The 20,290-nt window shown below is 36.1% G+C and overlaps 2 protein-coding genes and 2 long non-coding RNA genes across 8 annotated transcripts; all 4 read right to left on the bottom strand.

Moving 5' to 3' along the window:
- Positions 1-1,210: 1,210 nt before the first annotated feature.
- On the bottom strand, positions 1,211-2,327 carry LOC112843911 (uncharacterized). Its single transcript, XR_003216472.1, has 3 exons — positions 2,095-2,327; positions 1,895-1,930; positions 1,211-1,780 (listed from the first exon to the last, which is right to left on the bottom strand). It is a non-coding gene; the product is annotated as an uncharacterized LOC112843911 (long non-coding RNA).
- A 1,613-nt stretch (positions 2,328-3,940) lies between these two features.
- LOC112843920 (uncharacterized) lies at positions 3,941-5,198 on the bottom strand. The gene is made up of 3 exons (XR_003216475.1): positions 5,090-5,198; positions 4,604-4,761; positions 3,941-4,499 (listed from the first exon to the last, which is right to left on the bottom strand). It is a non-coding gene; the product is annotated as an uncharacterized LOC112843920 (long non-coding RNA).
- Positions 5,199-8,697: 3,499 nt separating this feature from the next.
- LOC106096535 (low affinity immunoglobulin gamma Fc region receptor III-like) lies at positions 8,698-11,720 on the bottom strand. The gene is made up of 7 exons (XM_019353895.2): positions 11,671-11,720; positions 11,494-11,538; positions 11,032-11,292; positions 10,694-10,939; positions 10,297-10,458; positions 9,145-9,210; positions 8,698-8,922 (listed from the first exon to the last, which is right to left on the bottom strand). The coding sequence occupies exons 1-7, from the start codon at positions 11,699-11,701 to the stop codon at positions 8,900-8,902; spliced, it is 834 nt and encodes a 277-aa protein (XP_019209440.1). The 5' UTR covers positions 11,702-11,720; the 3' UTR covers positions 8,698-8,899.
- A 1,763-nt stretch (positions 11,721-13,483) lies between these two features.
- Positions 13,484-17,450, bottom strand: LOC106096549 (uncharacterized). 5 transcript variants are annotated; one of them, XR_003216428.1, is made up of 11 exons: positions 17,258-17,450; positions 17,105-17,149; positions 16,652-16,912; positions 16,319-16,564; positions 15,901-16,053; positions 15,632-15,688; positions 15,382-15,456; positions 14,759-14,827; positions 14,385-14,478; positions 14,218-14,297; positions 13,484-13,844 (listed from the first exon to the last, which is right to left on the bottom strand). XR_003216428.1 is itself a non-coding variant. In XM_019353900.2 (11 exons), exons 1-11 carry the CDS (start codon positions 17,286-17,288, stop codon positions 13,824-13,826), a joined length of 1,110 nt encoding a protein of 369 aa, XP_019209445.2. In that variant the 5' UTR covers positions 17,289-17,450; the 3' UTR covers positions 13,484-13,823. The 5 variants fall into 5 exon arrangements, 4 of the variants coding, with proteins under 4 accessions (XP_019209445.2, XP_025758958.1, XP_025758959.1 ...); XM_019353900.2 differs by having other exon boundaries at positions 14,385-14,456; XM_025903173.1 differs by having other exon boundaries at positions 14,385-14,456; positions 15,901-16,029.
- Between the last annotated feature and the right edge of the window lie 2,840 nt (positions 17,451-20,290).

The following is a 20,290-nucleotide window of genomic DNA, read 5'->3' as shown; positions in this document are numbered from 1 at the left end:
CAGAGAAGCAGAGCTGCTATCGTGGTAGGTCACCTGATACAAAGACAGCCTACAGCTGCTTTCAATACTGTTTGTAGCAAATTAACATTCACCTTCTTATTCTTGCTTTACAGCACTGATGAGTTAATCGTTCTTATACTTTCATTCTTTAATCAGACAGTTCATCCACATGTTGAGATCAAGTTTTTTGGAAATCCCGGTAAATATGTCAGTTTTAAACTCAAGCTGGAAACAGCGACAGAGAGCCCTACATGAGAGTTCTTTGAAAATCAAATCTGGCTTTTATGTGTTTTCCTAACATTGAAAATAAAAGCAAAAGAAAAACAATACAATGCTTCATAGAAGAGACAGATATTTCAGTGTAAACTAAGTCAGAGGTCACATATGTACACAAACCAGCCACAGAGCGTTTTATTAGACAAGTACAGTACTGCAGGTACTTTGCACATGTTCATCAGAGATATGCTGAGTGTGATCAGTTATATGACATGAATTTGATATTTATTTGATATTAAATACATCTAAAATGTATCTCAGAATATTGTTTTCTTTCTGCAGATGTACTAGTGACAATGAAACTGATAATGTTGCTTCTCGTCCCTTCTTCATTGTCACACTCCACCATTGTCTGTAAGCATTTGCAATGGTGCAATTGTTAGTTTTGCTATATAATCCTACTTTTCCTTTGAATTTATTTACAGTTTCATTGTAAACAAGCCCCTTACTCTAATATTTTACATGCTCATATGGAATAGTTGGACTTTAAAAACATGTTTTTAAGGACAGATATAGCAAAATGAACTATAGTAATATTATATTACATCAGTATTATGACATTATTATACACAATAAAACTACTGTTTTATTAAGGTTAATTCTTTCAATATTCACATCCTTGTAATTATGAGCTATGAGCTCTGTAGGTAACAGTACAATGTCATTGCAATTACATTTTCTGGATGTAATTAAAAAGAAGGTAAATCCATTAGCATTATTTTGGAATACGTGAAAAAAAAAAACCTTTTATAGCTGATTTTATAATAAAACTGTTCTTTAAATATACAAATATATAAAAAAGGTGTATTCTAATTTATTGACCCATAAAATTTTTTTTAAAAAGTTCAGTATTTTAATTAAAATGTACATATTTTTATTTTATTTGTTTACTATAGTATAGTTTATTATATAGTAATTACAACGGAATCAACGAGGAGCTGAGCTGCTCTCACGCACTCAGTTTTTACGCAGTCTGACCAAACAAAAGTAGAAAGCAACTTCATTTTCTTTGACTATATTGAACAAATATTGCTGCAGCATGAAACAAGACACCAGATATTCTTTCTGGGTACTAGACCACAGTTCAGTTAGTGACATACTCAGTATCAAAATTTGCACGTGTCTTTCACAGCTGACTATAAACTTGTGACATTTTCAGATTAGTGGTTGACCACTTTGAGCTTTTTTCATGTAATGGTATTTATACAACTTTTAAAAGACAAAGCAGATGGAACAAGTTGGTTTAAATTCAACTTCTAAATAACAGACGGTTGCTCTTCTTACCATTTGAACTTTTTATGTACTTACAGCCATGTAGGTCTGCCTGACTGCTGTATTTAACTGAATACAGGCAACTCATAAAATTTATAGACATGCATATAATCCAAATCACATGAGAATGTACAGCTTGTTCAGTTACAAAAACAATGCATGATAAATTGGGTTTGTATTCACTCTCACAGACAGATGTGATTCATTCATCAGTGAGCTCTCTGGAAGATGCCTAAGAAATACAGAAAAGGATAAATAATCACTTTAAAGCGCAGTTCCAAAAGAAAAAAAAAACAAGAAGAGAAGATGGGATAGGAGGGATCCTCTACTATGGGTTGGTTTATACCTGCTGAGGACATCTTTGTGCTGGTTCCTGCTTCTCCTTTAAATAGATTGAATTACATCAGTTGATAGCCAGAATTTACACATAAAAAAACAATATTTATCTTGATTTTTGCAAATTTCAATGTAATGTTGCTTAATGTCAAAAACCACCATTAAAATGTTTTGTTTTTTTGTTTGTTTGTTTGTTTGTTTTAGCTAAACCTTGTGGTGGAGTGTCACTGAGGCCAAAGCTGTAGAGAATGGGACTAGAGGACAGTCAATCTTCATCTGATGGATAAAAGCAGTAGGTGTGGGAGGACAGAAACAACAGCAATGTTAGTTGTTCAATGCTGTTCAATACTTTGCATGTATGAGAGAAATTATGGTTGTTTTTATGTAACACCCAACAAAGGAAATAAAACCATCCTACACATTGAAAATTATTACTAAAATCTCCACATTTATAAACATTACATATAGAAACAAAGATGCAGGCAGTACCAAAAAGAAAAAAGTTTTATAAAATACATTTCTTCTTCCTGTTTTTTTTTTTCTGACAACAGCATACATTTCTCTGCCTGGATTCACAATAGTTGCAGATGCTGGAAAATAATAAACGTCAGGCACATGAAAACATGAAAATCTTACTTAGCTTAATAAATAGTCTGTGTCTCATAGGCTACGTTCACACTGCAGGCGAAAGCGCATCAAATCCGATTTTTCTGACCCTATGTGACCCATATCCGATCATGGTATGACAGTGTGAACGGCACAAATCCGATATTTTCAAATCCGATCTGGGTCACTTTCGTATGTGGTACTGAATCCGATACATATCCGATGTTTTAGAAAGCGACTGCTGTTTGAACGTGTCGCATTAAATCCGTCTTTTACGTCACTGACACAAGACAGATGCCAATTATCAGCGCCGGAGAAGACATCGTGAATGCTTCCTGGCCATCCAGTGTAGATGTCAGTGAAACTGTTGGGAAGACAACGTTGGAGAAATGTGAACATTTTATTTATACTGTATAATCTGCAGATTCTGACAGAAATCTGCAACTATCCTTTGAAGCACCGCTCCTCTAAAACAGCAATAAGGATAATTATTAGGTTATTTACATTATTATGTAAATAACAAAAAACTTAAAGCAAAAATTGGGAAACGTAAAGTCCGAAGTCTTTATATTAAGGGCCATCAGTCAAACAATATTGTTTGCTCTGGGTCTAAACAGAGCACGTTGTGTGTGACGTTTTCTTTTGCGCATGCGGGCCGCTTTGAGCGTTCACACTAGAGCGCGTTTGCTGTCGCATTTTATTTGTAGTGTGAACAAGCAGACAAAAAAATCGGATTTGATCAAAAAATTGGAATTGAGCATTGTATTCTATTTTTATCCTATTGTATATTTTACTCTATTTATTCTACTGTATATATTATTCTATTTTTATTCTATTCTGTACAGTTGTGTACTGTATTTATTCTTTTTTATTTTTTTTATTCTAATTGTCCTTCATAACTTTTGCACTGTCCACTTCCTGCTGTGACAAAACAAATTTCCCACGTGTGGGACTAATAAAGGTTATCTTATCTTATCTTATCTTATCTTAAGACCTGCAGTGTGAACGTAGCCTAAGCCTAACACCCCCCCACAAAAAAATAACAATAAGAAAAAAATCAAATATAACCTATTGAAAACATAACTTATATGTTATATCCAACAATCAAAAACATAATTTCTATTTGAAATGATACATCTTTCACTGTATAATAACAATACTGCCACAGTGTTTGTGCTCTGACCTGTTTGATCCTCGGCTAAGCCTGAACCATCGACTGTTGTTGATGGATAAAACAAATTTGCACAAGACGAAAAATAATAATAAAATAAAATGTATGAACATAACCAGCAAAAAGGAAATCAACATTTTCAAATGTAAACCACATATTAAACTTAATCCATATGACAACAGTTAAGTAAATACAATTGAAATAAGCAGTAATTCCAGGGTTTTACAGGTAATTCAAATTACATTTAATTTAACACGACTTGTTTAATTGTGTCAGAAAAGCAAACGCAATAAACATAAAATGTATGTGCAAAGTTTTCTTTACCTCTCTCCCAGCAACATTTGCTACAGTGATACAATCCCACCAACAACAACAGAGCACTGAATACAGTAGTGGCAATGAGCCATGGTATGTTACCAGAGGAGCAAAGTCTCGTCTCTTTGTAAATGTCTGGATTAGTTGCTGAATGTGTAAAAGATAACAATTTTAATGGGAAGATAAAATATCTAAATGTTAATTCAAGCTTCTTTATATAAAGACAATATTTAAAATGTTACACATCTAGCATTATGAGCTAGTAAAAACACAGGGGGACATTTTGTGCACCTGCTTCATTTGCTTATATCAGACAATATAAAAGCAGCATAACACCTGTGACACTGAGCAAGCTCTCAGGTGATTCTCTAGCTCGTGAAATGCTACACTCGTAAAGTCCTTGGAAACACTGTGGATGAGCATTTCTCAGTGTATCTCCAATGAATGTGACGTCCAGATTAATTGAAATCAGTTGTGAAGGTGGAAGAAGCCATCTTCTTTTTGCAGCACAGAGTCATATCTCCTTTCATTATAGGAATGACAGGATCACAGAACAAACTGTATAACACAAGTCTGTGGTTCAAGTGATATTAAAATCATTTAAAATGTAGCACAAAATATCGTTACCTTGTTACCAATGACAGAGATGTTGATACTGTTGCTTCTGTTCCCTCCATCAGCCTGACACCAGTACTCCCCACTGTCATCTGGATAAACATTGTTGATGGTGCATGTGCTGGTGTTGGTGTTCTCATGTTAGTTTTGCTATGTGAGTCTATGTTCCCCTTGAATGCAAAAAAAATAAAAAAAAATCATATCATATCCATGATTAGTTCTTTTTATACTTATCAACATTATGATCATGTGCACAAAGAAGGATCATAAGAGTCGTCACTGAAGAGACAACAAGAGAGCTCCATTACATAAAAATGTTGATTTCTACAGCTGCTGGCACAGAAATTTACATCTAGTAACAGCCGGGCAAAAAAACAATACTTTTCTCAGAATTAAAACAAACAAACACATTTAATTTCAAGCTTCATTATATTTATAACATTTGTTATACTTATTTGTAATTGACTAATGTAATTTAGAAATGGAAAAAGTACTTACATCATCTGATGCACAGAGCTGTCACCTCCATGTCGTCTTCCTGCAGATTGAAGGCTGAAGTGCAAAGGCAGTGAGCAGGGGTGTTTCCTGTGTGGCTTCTATCAGCAGATAAAGTGATGCAAAACATTTAAAAATAGCTTTCAAGGAAATTGCTTTGTATTTGCATTATACACAGTGTTTACCGGAGTTTTTTCCCCCGAATCACTACCTTATCATGATCATGGTGTCCCAGGAATCCCAGTGGCTACGTTGTTTGGGGCCTTTTTCCCCCTGGCAGGGTCTCCAATGATAAATTGATCCTGTGTGAGAGGCCAGGCAAAGGCAAGAGACCAGCCCTTTGTCCTTGGTGAGAGGCAGAGGGCACAGAAAAGAAGCCTAATGTTTAAAAAAGCATAGAGCGTGTCTGTCTCCCAAAACTGGTTCCACAGAAGAGGTGACTGAAAGCTGAAGGCTCTGCCTCCCGTATTACTGTAATTTTAAACATTCTATGAACCACAAGAAAGACAGCAGCCTGAGAGCAAAGTGCTCCACTGGGTTGAAGCTATAAGTTATTAAGATAAGATAAAGACTCACTGCTACTCTATCTTACTACTAGACTTACTAGATTCCCTCAGCTGAGTACTCAGGTAAGGTCATCATTTTTTGTTGTTCTTTTTTTTTTAAGTCCAAATCTAAATCACTGTCAAATCAGTTTCATGGTGTGTTTTCTGTGTTCTAGTAGCTGCAATTCCAGCAGTTTAAAAGAGACTTAGAAGCAGATTAGAATTAATCTCTTCAGCGTGTCCTGGGGCCTCCTCCTGGTGGGACATGCCCGGTGTTCAGGTAGGATGGATTCCCAGAACACTGGAACACCTCACCCAGGACGCGCCCAGGAGGCATCCTTGTCAGATGCCCCAACCACCTCAACCGGCTCCTTACGATGTGGAGCCAGTGAAAACTGCCATGGACAGCAATTCCTCTAGTGTCCACTAGGTTGACTCTAAAAGTGAGTCAGTCTCCATAGACAGCTATAATAAATGCTATATATTACATAACAGCAGAAATAAACTGATACAGAAACTGATACAAAATTCTGTTTTAGTAGATTTAGTTTGTTTTGGGGTTTTTTTTTCTTTTTTTTTCCCCATCCAAATATACAGTACTGTGCAAAGGTCTGGAGCCACACTTATTTTCTTCATATTCTTCTTTCAAAATTCCAGATTTTCTTGTATTTTTCAAAAATGGTCTTGACCAATAGTTCTCCAGGCTTTTTGAAGGTCTTTCACAGTTTCTCTTTAAACATTGGCTGCTTTCCACTCATTTTCAGCATGCACTTTAATGTGACATTCTTCTTCTTTTCATTCTTTTTCTTCTTCTTCTTCTCATTTTTATTAAAAGTATACTTGGAATTTTCCCAAGTGTGATTTACATTTACTTTTAAATCCACTGCAACGGCTCCATTCATCAGTATAACCCTGCTCTGATGTTTTGAGAATTTATTATGTTTCTTATTTTACAGAAAACAGAATCATGGCATAGGATAAGATAAAATAAGATAAGATAAGATAACCTTTATAACCTTTATTAGCGACCGTGGGAAGGGCACCTGTAACCGGAAGGTCGCCGGTTCGATCCCCGGCCTCTCTGTCCTGGTCCTTGTGACACTTTACCCTACCTACCGCCTACTGGTGTTGGCCAGAGGGGCCGATGGCGCGATATGGCAGCCTCACTTCTGTCAGTCTGCCCCAGGGCAGCTGTGGCTACAACAGTAGCTTGTCTCCACCAGTGTGTGAATGTGAGAGTGAATGAATAATGGCATTGTAAAGCGCTTTGGGTGCCTTGAAAAGCGCTATATAAATCCAATCCATTATTATTATTATTATTAGTCCCACATGTGGGAAATTTGTTTTGTCACAGCAGGAAGTGGACAGTGCAAAAGTTATGAAGCAAAAATTAGAATAAAATAAAATAAGAATAAATACAGTACACAACTGTACAGAATAGAATAAAATAAAATACTATGTACAGTAGAATAAAATAGAATAAAATATACAATAAGATAAAAATAAAATACAAATGCTATATACAACTGAGTAAAAATACAACGATGCCAGGAAGATTATTGCACTTAGTGTTATTGCACATGTGTGTGTTTAATCAGTTAAAGTCTTTGTTGTGGAGTCTGACAGCAGTGGGGAGGAAAGACCTGCAAAATCTCTCCGTCCCACACCGTGGGTGCCGCAGTCTCCCACTGAAGGAGCTGCTCAGTGCTGTCACAGTCTCATGCATGGGGTGGGAGATGTTGTCCAACATACTGTAACTTACTGAGGCCAAGCCCAGAAGAGCTGAGCAGCACAACCCAATGACTAAATGCAATTATCTTTTTGTTACTAAAGAAGCATCACTAGCACTCACTCAGCTCCTGACTTCTACTTTCACACAGTTTAATCAAACCAAAATAGAAAGTCAGATCATTATCTTTGGCTTTAGAGCAGCTGCTGCTGCAGCACGAAACAGGACACCACTTATTTGTCCTGGGTACTAGACCACATTTCAGTTAAAGACAAGCTCAGTATCAAACTTCGCAGGTTTGTTTCACTGCTGACCACAAACTTGGGGCAATTGATTTGGAAACAAAAGAGCAGGGCCTTTCAGAATAGCATGACCACAGTGAGCATGTGCATTCATGCACATGCAAAAGAGACAGGGCTGATGGAACAAGGTGGTTTGAGTTTAATGTCTAAATAACAGACAGAAGCATTTGTTAGTATTTGAAACATACATGTACATATAGCCATGTTTTCCTGGCAACCAGGTATGTCTTAAAATGCACTAGATATAACAATTTGTAGATATGCACACAAAACTAAATTCAGTAATCACATTGCAATTACAATTATGTTGTCATTTGCACACTGGGCAGACAGCCAGAAAGACAAAAAAAAAAAAACACCAAATAAAATTTACTTTTTCTTCTTGTGGACTTCTGCTACAGTCAGCTCATTTCAGTTTATCTTTGGGAGAAGGAAAATGGTGGAGCAGTCTATAGTAGTAATATGGATATTGCTTTCGTTTTTATTGTACAAAATTTGAAGAGTGTGATGGTCCAAGACATGAACAACTGCATTATACTGCTAACAGAACTGGGGCTTAGAACTTAAAGCAATGCTAGCCAAGAACCCAGAGTGATTATATAGCTGAGTGACTGCCAACCCAAGACTCTGAACTTCAACAGGTAGCAAAAGTAATGATGAGTACTCAGTCTTGCAGCCCATGTTTCTACCTGTTCATGTGGGATTGTAGCTTATAGGTATATATTGTTAACTGGTAATTATAAGCATTTCATGTAATATTATAGAGTAACAAGAACATTAGAAATGTGTTACACTACTTGTTTACATGTCTCCAGAGAGTAATTAAATTACATACAGAAACGAAAAGTAATGAAGAAAGGGGGCAACGTGGTGGCGCGGGGATTAGCAAAGCCTTGTAGCAAGAAGGTTTCCGTGTGGAGTTTGCATGTTCTCCCCATGTACTCCGGCTTCCTCTTACAATCCAACGACATGCAGTTAGTGGGGTTAATGTGAGTGTGAATCATTGTCTGACTCTATGTGTTAGCCCTGTGACAGACTGTCGAATGTCCAGAATGCATCCTGCCTCTTGCCCTATAGTAGCTGGGATAGCCTCCAGCCCCCCCCCGTGACCTTGACAAGGATAAAGGGAAGACAAATGGTGGATGGATGGAATGAAGAAAAATAATTAAGAAAACTCCAACACTGCTGACAAATTTGGGATATTTCATTGTTTTCTCTGTCAAATGCGATTATGTCTTCAGTCAGTTCTCTTTCTGCAACCTGTAAGATAAGCAAGAAAAAAAACAATACATGATGGAAATAATTTGCTTTGGTGGACATTACACACCAATAATAACTTCTCAGGGCAGCTCCAGAAAAACTATGAATATTGTAGTTATCAAACATTAGCTCTCCTATCATAACTTGTCTTTCATATTTAACACCCATCACATATTATCAGAATGCAGCACCTAAGCCATCAATAGTTATATTTAGTCTCACCTTTGGGTTGTGTTTCACCCAGGCCTAACGTGTAGTAATTGGCTGTAGAATATAAAATATCATCATCTGATGGAGAAATGCAATGGAAGTGAGAGGTCAGATACACACAGTGCCTACTGTCATATATCAGCATATCATTCAAGTGGTAATAATAGGGTAACGAGGTGAAAACAAGAATGTAACAATGTAGTAATTTCTAAGTTATTAAATCTCAAATACCAATGTAATAACCAGTTAATATCCAAATAATATTATCATTTCAACAGTGGTTACAGATAAATAATATTTCACTTAAATTTATGTAATTGGATAGTAAGGGTGCAAAAACTGGGGGTAATAATGTGGACATAAATCCAAAGACATGAGGTAAAACCAATTAGTAAAACTAGGGTAATACTGTGGGAACAATATGATAATCTGCTAGCAATAAGAAGGTCATGTCATTACTTTAGTATTTTGCTAAGCTAAGATATTATTTCCCAGCTTTTACTTAATACTCTACAGTTTTGAGAGACTGAAAATCTCAGATTGTCTTTTTGTCTTTTGTTGACCTCTATCTAATATTTCTCTGTCTTGTAAATGTCATAAATATTGGTTGTTCCAAGTGGTTTTCCTTTTTTTATTGCCAAAGAATATATTGTGAAACAATTAGTATCGCAAAATAATGCCAACATTGTTCAAAAATGAAAGTAATTTAGTTTATATAGTGTTTACAGCTAATTTTGAAACGGAATGCATGTCTAAAGTGCTACTTCGTGACACATGTAACCATTTTGAGATGTATGAGATAGAGTGTATGTCTAAAAGTGGAGCTTTAGACTTGTATTCTATGTGGCTTTCATTTCAGGCTCAACATTTGAAAGCTCAAATTGTCAGTCACATCTTCATTTTTATAAATAGCACGTACCTGTCCAAGAAAGCATGCACGCATGCACACATTTCACCACACAAATGGTGAAATGAAAATCTTTTTCTTCACAGAAGTAATTTTGTGCTTATAATGTTGAATAAAAAACAATGTCTTAGTTCCAGCCATTTAGCAAACAACATTGACGTTTGAAATTAGCGATGCTAGTTTCAAAATAAAACAAAATTAAACAAAAATAACTCAAAGTTATGCATGAAAGATAATACTGATTTTATTTTCTTTACCTCTGTCCCAGTAACCTCTGCCAAAGCAAGACAGTCCCACTGCTACCATCAACAGAGCAATAAATAAAATGGTGGCCGTGATCCAAGGTATGGCAGCAGAGGAGGATTTGCTCATCTCTTTGTGACTGTCTGCATTAGTTGTCGAATTCACATTTTGAGCAACTAAATGATGGTTTGAAAAAAGAGAGAAGTTGAAGAAAGAAAAGAAAGCTAAACCATCCAAATGTTCACGTTAGCTTCCAAAAAAAAGTTATTTCATGTGTTTAAATCTGTCAGTGTTTCAAAAATATTGCCTACTGTACAAACATATTTAAGAACTTTGCTTAAAAATAGTATCAGCAGTCAATCCAATTATGTTTATGTTGAAACGGTATTTTAAACCATCTCAGTGTCTCACCTGTGACTTTCAGCCAGCTCGCTGGTGATTCTCCAGCTCCTGAGATGCTACACTTGTAAAGTCCTTCATCTGAGTTTGAAAATCTGTAGATGTTCATGTTCCTTTTAGAGCTTTGATAGATCAGATGTCCATCTTTATAGAAATCAGCAGTGAAGTTGGAGGAAGCAATTTTGATACTGCAGCTCAGAGTCACAGTTTCTTCCATCGATACAGGAACAGCAGGACTTTCCAGGATCACAGCACCAGCTAAAATAGCAAGCATTTGATATGTATTTACAAATATATTAAATTTAATTATTTTTAATTATTAAAAAATTTAATATTTAAATATTAAGTACCAGTGACAGAGAGGCTTATAATATTGCTTCTTTTCCCTCCTTCAGTCTCATACCAGTACTCTCCACTGTCATCCCTAAAAACAATTTTAATGGAGCAGGATGATCCTGTTGGTGTTCTCTCATTCGTTTTGTTACATGATTCTACTTTCCCTTTGAATTTATGCATAACTTCACAATTAATGACTGCTTCACAGTAAAATGTTACTTCTTCATATTCAAAGAACTGCAATCTGTTTGGAACAACACGAAGAGAAACTGCATCTGAAACAAAGGAACAAAATCAGTTTTACTACTAAAACTGGCATACTGCACTCAAACAGTGAACAAATAAAACGGTAAATAAAACAATTAAAAGAGATCACAAGAAAACTTGTTTCTGTTTCCTACTTTGCCTCCCTAATTTGCTCTCTTCTCCTAATGTTAAATAATGTTGATAAAAACGAGGAAACATCTGGTACTCACCAACTTTCTGATCCTGTACACCCAGCAGAATCACAATGGTCATCACTGAAGGGCGATAAAAGAGCTACAGATTTACTAAGATACTTGCTGACTTTTACAGCTACGAGTAAACTTACTTTTACATCATATAACTCAACCACAAAAATGAATTATTGTGGAAATAGAGAAAGTACTCACATAGTTTGATACAGAGTGCTTTGACCTCCATGTCATCTTGCTGTCGAGGAGGGGTGTCAAACTCATTTTACATTGCAGGCCACATACAGCCTGCTTTGTTCTTAAGTGGGCTGGACTATGAAACTCCCCTTTTTTTCTAGTGTAAATAAATGCTTATATTTAATTTTTTTTTCTTTTTTTGTGACAAAGAAAGAAATTGATCAGCACAACTCCTTGGACTTAATTGTAAGAAATAAATGTGTAAAATTACAGTAAACATTCTCGTAGTTCATTGTCCATACGGTCTAGTTTGTTTTGGGTTTTTTTTTTAAGTGTAGTTGTAAAAGAAACAGAAATTTATATTACAAGATGTTTAAAACAGAAACTTTTTTGTTTTTCACAAAGTTACAGAGGTTTTATTACCCTGCTTCCGGGTCCAAAATACTCTGTGTTTATTAAGGCTGCTATGTTTTAATGCTTTTTATCTTGTTCTATTTAATCTGAACAAGCCCCTAAAAAAGTCAGTGATCACTGTGGATTTTTATTGCCAATTTTCATTCTTAATGGTAAGTTTTTAAACCTTACGATGTAACTACAGCCCAGCCCATGCAGCAGTATGTTAATGACTAACCTGGTATTGTGGATGGATTATCTCAGTTGTTCTCCTGACTGATGTTTGGTCCGTTTACAGCATCCTGCCATGCGATTACATTTGACCCTAACCATTGGGAACCCTCACATTACCTTTTATTGAGTGGAAAAAACCTTTACTGTGTTTAAGTTATGCTAACCTTAACTGTGTAGCTAGCCACCACGTAACACATCATTATATACCACCTAGTCCAACTTCTGTAGGAATTCCCGCATACCACTAGAGGGAGCGCAAGTACCACCAATGAAAGTAGGCTTTCGCTAAGGTTGTTTTTTTAAAAACAAAACAAAACAAACTAAAAAAAACAAAAAAACAAAACAATCTGCAGCAGACAAAAGTGCTCACAACGGTAGACTGGTCCATAATAAGCAAATGAATACAGCACAAAAGAGAGATTTTTAATGGAAAACTAGTCCCAAAGCAGGACGTGTTCTCCACTGTTGTCTGTGCAGGAAGCATGCTTTTAGTCCCACCCCCATCTGCATGGATTCTTAGCAGGATGTGAGAATCCTCATGCTTAACAATTTAATTCAGACATATTCAAAAAATGTCAGGGAGAACATCTTTGCATGTGTGATGATTGCCAAAGCTGTTTAACATTTGTCACTCTTATGGCTAAAAATATTACATACATGAGTTTAACCAAACCTTTGGAGATTTAGTTATTTTTTTTCCTGAAAAGCAAATTCTGCCTGTTGCTGTAAGATCACTTCAAGATGCTGCTATATAATAGGAGAGTCAGATGCCTCTATCTCACATATAGAGGGTTAAAGAGACAAAAAGATGTTGCTCTCTCTCTTTAACCTTGGTTTGATGTTGTTACAAATACGAGTAACGTTTCTAGCATAAAATCGGGGGGAGAATGGGTTCTTAATGCCACCCACTCATCAAAAACCTATTGGAAAGACAGGGATGACTTTGTCAAATGTTCTGAAACACTGGGAATTAGGGGTGGAAATTATGCAAAAAATTAGCATTTATTGACATTATGTAGTCTGTCAAAATTCAACTAACTGTGCCTCACTGAAGCCAAGCACAGAGGAGCTGAGCACCACATCAGAGCAACTAAATAATATCCTGTTTTTTACTATCATAATGTCACCAGAGCTCACTCAGCTTCTGACTTTTGCTTTTGGACCACATTCCAGTCAGAGACATTGCTCAGTTTACAACTTTGCGGTTTTATTTCACTGCTGACCACAAACATGGTTCATCTGTTTTGGAAAACAAGTAACAGAGTAGCGGTTGACCACACCGAGTCAATTTTAAAGCTGCAGGAGCTTTTTTCTTGTAGCAACATTCATGTATGTGTAAAAAGGCAAAGCTAATGCAACTAAAAGCAGATGATTAAATACACATAAACTACAACAAAATATACATGAGCACATCAAATCCAGTTGAACATGCACAGACTTTTTTTTCATTGGTACATGTAATGTACATGTGTATAGTGCCAATTAAGACATTTAATAAATCTTGGTCACATCATTACTTTCACTCTATCTCAGATGTGTTTATGTTTTCAGTCAGCTCTGTCACCAACCTGTAAGACATTAAAAGTACAGTATAAAAAAAACATTATTTTAAATAAACAATATTTTAAAACAAGAAAACGGCGTGTTTTACTACACATTGAGCTTCAGGTGGCCTTTTTGACGCAAGCTATTAGTTTTTCTTAGTTTATGTAATAAAATCAAGGTTTACTACTACACGTTATATCAGCATTTTATATCAGCATTATCTAACACAAAAACTTGGGAGTGAGTATAGCTCATGAGATGAGAAACTCTAGATAATCCACTGACATGTAATAACATGGGAGCATCTATATTATCAAACCCAAATTCATCAGTCTTAATCACACATTGCTTATTGTCTGAATGCAGCGCATCAGGCATCACAGCCCACAGTCTTACCATCTGTATCGTAGAATAGGATGGATCCTCTGCTATAGGCCGGTAGATTCCTGCTGAAGACATCTTTGTGTTGGTTCCTGCTTCTGATTATTTAACAGGTGAAATTAGATATGTCATTAACCCAAGCTTTTAATTAATTTACTTAAATAACTTGACTAAATAGTTACCAGTAGTCTCAAACAAATAGCCAGCGGGCCACATTGGCCTGGCAGAAGAATCCAATGTCACAGTCTGGACAGCTTTGGAAAATGGAAAAGTGATCTACCAGAAATTTTTCTGTAATGTTACATATTTATTATGTAAAATGAGATGTGCTGTTGAAATTGGGCTTTTTTATATTATATTAAGATATCTCAGGGATTAAAAATCTTCAATTTACCAGAAAGTTTCACTCATCTGGCCCACTTGAAATCGAAGTTAGCTGTATGTGGCCCTCAATGCAAAATGAGTTTGAGATCCGTGACTAAGACAAATTACTGGGTGATGTTTCTAATATCTCAGTCCACTGATGAAAATAGCTTTGAATTAGAATCAGTCTCACCTTGTGGTTGAGTGTCCCTTATGGCGTAGTTGTAGTGAACAGGTCTAGAGGGCAATACACCTTCATCTTCTGATGGTGAGAGACAGTGGAAGTGAAGGGATGGATAACTAAAGTAAAATCAGTGATGATGATTCATACACATTCCACTGCATTCATTGGTTTTGATTTGAAATTTTAAAGCACTGCTAAAAGGACAATGGACTAACAGGTTTTTGGCTTTATGCTGTTTTGTGCAAAGGTAGCGCTAGAACTATTTCATACTATATTACTTTCTTCATGAATAAATAAAAGAGCATGCACTTTGTCACGCAGTAAAATAAATACAAAGTTCTTGAGTGTAGTTTGAAACTGACTGCATGTGGGAAATTATACTTCATGCACATGTAACCATCTTGGGATGCATGAGTAAATTCGCAGCTATCACCTTAGACAGAGCCCATCTCTAAAAGAGGAAATTTAGTCTTATAGTCTTTGTGGTTTTCATTTGAAACAGAACTTTTGCAAATATCATGTGGAAAATCTGAAAATAACACGTGCCCGTCAAACAAGGATACAACAACTACCACACAAGAAATCTAAAGCAATCTTTTCTTCATAGTAACTATTGCTGCTCAGTGACATACCTTTCCTCTTCCTGTTTTTTCTTACTACGGCATACGTTGCTCTGTCTGCATCCACTGTGCTGGCCTCTATATAGACTGAAACAACAGATTAAAAAAATAAACAATTTCTTAGTTCAAGCCATTTAGTTTACAACCTTCACTTTCTGCAAAAACCTATCAACATATCTGTCTGACAGAATCACCAGGCACAAATAATAATAATAATAATAATAATAATAATAATTGATGTGTAAGATGTTCATGTTCTGACCTGTTCCATCCACAGCTGAGTCTGCACAGTCTACCCTTGTAGACTGACAACACAATGCTGCAGTAAAAAGTATTTAATACGTTATATGCAAAATGTAATTAATTAGAACGTTTTTTCAATTTAACAGTACTTAAGGTGCAGTGACTCCAGATTACTGGTGCTTAGAAAACATCCAGTTTTGGCTTAACACTACATATTGTGAGTTTGCAGCACAAAAAAAACAACTCAAAGTTATGAATGAAATATAATGTTGATGTTATTTTTGTTACCTCTGTCCCAGTAAGAACCTTTTCCAAAGCGATACAGTCCCACTGCCACCAACAGAGCAGTAAATAAAATGATGCAAATGATCCAGGGTGTGGCAGCAGAGGAGGAATGGCTCATGTCTTGGTGACCATCTGGAGTAGTTATGTAATTTACATCTTGAGAGTGTAAACAATGGTTAGAAAACACAGAGAAGTTGAAATGAGAAAAGAAAGATTAACCATCCAAATATTCATTTCAGCTTCTCGATACAGATGCATTTAAAATCTTGTTACTCAAATTAAAAACAGTCGTTTAAATTGGTCAGTATTTCAAGGAACATACTGTACAAACAGATTTAACAGCTTTACTTAGAAAGTACATCAGCAATCATTATATCAGATGTATGTATACACCTTGTTTTAAAACAGCTCACAATCTCACCTGTGACGTTCAGCCAACTCTCTGGTGATTCTCCAGCTCCTATAATGTTGCACTTATAAAGTCCTTCATCTAACTCTGAAACTCTCTGTAGGGTCATGTTTCCTGTGGAGCCTCTATGGATGAGATATCCATTTTTGTAGAAATCAGCTGTGAAGCTGGAGGATGCAGTTTTGTTTCTGCAGCTCAGAGTCACAGTTTCTTCCATTAACACAGGAACAGCAGGACTCTCCAGGATCACAGCACCATCTGAAACAACAAACATTTGATATTTATTTTATATTAACTGAATTAAAATGAATCGTTAAATATTAAATATTCTTTCTGCAAAAGTACCAGTGACAGAGATGTTGATACTGTTGCTTCTCATCCCTCCTTCAGTCTCATACCAGTACTCTCCACTGTCGTCTGTATAAGCAGTTTTAATCTTGCAGGATGATCCTGCTGCTGTCCTCTCATTCGTTTTGTTACATGATTTTACTTTCCCTTTGAATTTATGCACAACTTCACAATAATCGACTCCTTCACAGTAAAATGTTACTGCTTCATATTCAAAGAACTGCAATCTGTTTGGACAAATATGAAGAGAAACTGCATCTGAAGAAGAAAGAAAGATTGAGTTTAGTTTTACTACTAAAACTGATGTGCTAGACTTGAACAATGAAAGAAAAAAAGCTCAAAAGCTAAATAAAATAACAAATTTTATTGCTTCCCACTTTTCTTCTGAATTGCTCTCTCCTCTAAATATTAAATAATGTTCATATAGACAAGCAAACAGCTGATACTTACCAACCTCCTTATCCTGTACACCCAGCAAAATCATGATGATCATCACTGAAAAGAGATAAAAGAACTAAAGATTTACTAAGATACTTTTTGATTCCTACAGCTATGAGTAAATTTGTTTTTAACTTAGCTTGTGGAAATAGATAAAATACTCACAGAGTATGATGCAGAGAGATCTGGACTCCATGTTTTGATGCAGACTGGAGACAGCAGTTAGCAAAGAGCATTTACTAAAATAATTTTAATATTAAATAAACATTTTGGTGATATAATGCAATAATCTAGTTTTATATAATTAGTTTCCAAAGAAGCTGAACTGCTTTTGTGTCAGTCAAGCCTCACTGTTTCAGTTCACTGTCAGTGGGCAGAATAAGGAACCAGTCCAGACTTAGTCATGTTTTTATGCAATTTATAGGCTGGTTCATGTTTCCCATGATCACATCCTCAGTCTGATGAACTTTTCTGTAATAGGCAACAAAAGTGAACAAGCCCCTGCTGGTGATCCTCAGGGCACTCAGCGAATCACCAAAGACACTGAATCTATTTTCAGTCACAGCAAAGTTAATTTAAACATTATTGCCATGTAGTGTGACCACATTTTTAAACATTTAGTTATTTGTTCTTGAACAGTGAATTCAGCATATGCTGCAGTGCAATGAAAGGGTTTCTGGCTCACGTACACAGATCGAAAGGGAAAGCGAGAGATAGCTTCTGTATTCGGAATTATAAAAAATGCTGAATGACTTGATGTCATGATGAGAATACAGACAGACATGTATATGTATATAGCAAAAGCAAGCGTGAAGATCGTGTGTCACAATTATACGATCTGAACTAATAAAATTCTTCTCCAAATAAATAAATAAATAAAACAGCTTTCTGCTTTGTAATCTTTAAGAATGATGGCTTTTGCTAAAAAGTGAGCAGGTTGCTCACTGAGACACATTCAGTTACAGATTCTTCAAGGAATCAACAATTCCAATAAAGTATGATGACCAGTTAAATTTTAATTAGAGATGTTTCACAATCAAAACAGTTTGAATGCTTTTGATGTGTTTTAGGAGCATGATTTTAAAATGTTATTTGTCTATCAACACAACTTTTGAAAAAATAAATGCAGTCCTTTCAGATGAAGATGCTTTCAGTTCCCAAACAAAGCAGCAGTTTTAAACTGAAAGTAAGAACAGAGAGAGTTATGTAACTGTTTGTGGGCACATGAGGACACCTGACTTCAGTTGGATGAGGAAGTAGTCCCACAAATGCAAACAAGGTCATCAGAACAGGAAGAAATGTGGATTTCTGACTATCAGGGAGCATTTTGATAAATATTCAACTCAAGTTTTGGACTTTTGACCATAAATATTGATGTACAACATTACAGCAGACTATAAATCACACAAAAACAAATGCACTCTCCCTCAAAAGAAAACAATTTGCAGATTGGTTGAATTTTTTGTCACTATTTCCAAATGATACAAATAACATAATCAAACTCACACTTCATGGATCACAAACAACCCAAGATGATCTCAAGTGGGTTTCACAACTGAAAACAACAATAATAATATTACATTACTTTTGGAGCAATGCAGCTCTTTTGCATCCCACAAAATTAACATCTGTTTCAAGAAAGATTTAAAGTTAAATAGTCTGCAGAGCAACATAGTGTGTATGTGGCCACTATGAGCATTGTAGTGCCATACAAAATATGCAAGTACAATCAGAAAAAAATGAAAGATTTAAGTTTGTAAAAAGTCACAGGTCACGTGGCCACAAACACCACACAGAATCCATTAATAGAGAAGCAGCAACACTGTGGTTACTTTGAAGTTGACCAGAGTTACAGCAGGTGTTTTAAAAATTGCAAACGTGACTTAATATTAATCTAATGACTTCATTTCTGAAAACAGTGACACCACATGATGCACCTGCTTCTGGAACCTTAAAAATACAGCTCTAGAGTGATGGGGTATTCACTAATAAGCATTCATTCTTCTATTCTATTTCTATCATATCATGATATTCCCACATTGCTCTACTACAAAACATCTTAATAAGTTAACTTTTAGTTACAGCAAAGGCTTGTTTTGGACAAACGTGTTGGACTGTTATTGACAACAATCGGGCTGTGTTGGTATCACAGCTTAAAGTTGAACTGAAACGACTAAGGAGTAAAACAGATTATACATCTGTGTGTGATGAAGCAGTTTTAAGTTACTCACGAATACACACGCCACTACTTTGTCCTAGAGGGTTGTTAACATTGTCACGTCAGCATTGTCACGTCGTGTGTCTGGTGGGACTGTTGATTGGGGACATAGAAGATTTATACCTATTTGGAACCATGATAACAGGGTTCTTGCTGATCTGAGCTGGCTCAGCCCTGGCTTATCAAAGATTAAATAAAGTGGTTACAGCTCTTCAGAACCCTACAAGGCTAGCTGCTATGATCGAAGTGACAGAGAAAGCTGTGAGTATTGAGACTGTGCTTATTGAACGCAACATGTATAAGATCTTGGAGAAGCTCACAGCTCTTCAACAGGAAATTGACAGACCTGGTGACCAGTGACGGACATTAAATCTGCTGTGAAATTGGATGCAGCCCAAACAACCATCGTTTCTCTCATGTGGCTACCCACATCGCGGCTGAATGCTGGCTGAAAACAACAAATTCTTGTCCCTGATAACGGGACTGTGTTTAGTACTCTCTGTGCTAAACCCTTCAAGGCCACCTGGGTTGGCTGGATGACTGTTTACTTTCGCTTAACCAGGTGCAAGGACACTCTCTCAGTTGAACTCAGGATATACATAAACATGCACACACTATTTTTCTTTAAGCTACCTGTTCTGACCTGTCTTCCCAATGTGATGTTTGTGTAATGTGTCTATGGTCAGAAGAGGGTCCTGTTTCGCTGCAGGCGACTGCAAGTGACAAATAAAGCTCATTATCATCATCATCTTCATTATCTGCTATACAGAAGTGTTGCACTAAACCATGTCCTGACTGCCACAGACAGTAAGCCTTCATCGCTGCGCAGCAATACTCTCATGTGTCCTGTGAAGACTTGCAGACTACTTTTTGTTCTGAGCGTGGCAGCAACAGCTCTGAAAATTCTTACTAATATTCACAGGATATCACACACATTACCTTCAGAAACTTTGCTTCAGTTAAAATGATCATCTAAAATC

The sequence above is a fragment of the Oreochromis niloticus genome, linkage group LG3 (assembly GCF_001858045.2).
Source record: "Oreochromis niloticus isolate F11D_XX linkage group LG3, O_niloticus_UMD_NMBU, whole genome shotgun sequence".
In the NCBI taxonomy this organism is placed as follows: Eukaryota; Metazoa; Chordata; class Actinopteri; order Cichliformes; family Cichlidae; genus Oreochromis; species Oreochromis niloticus.
This window is presented reverse-complemented; position numbering and strand designations above follow the sequence as displayed.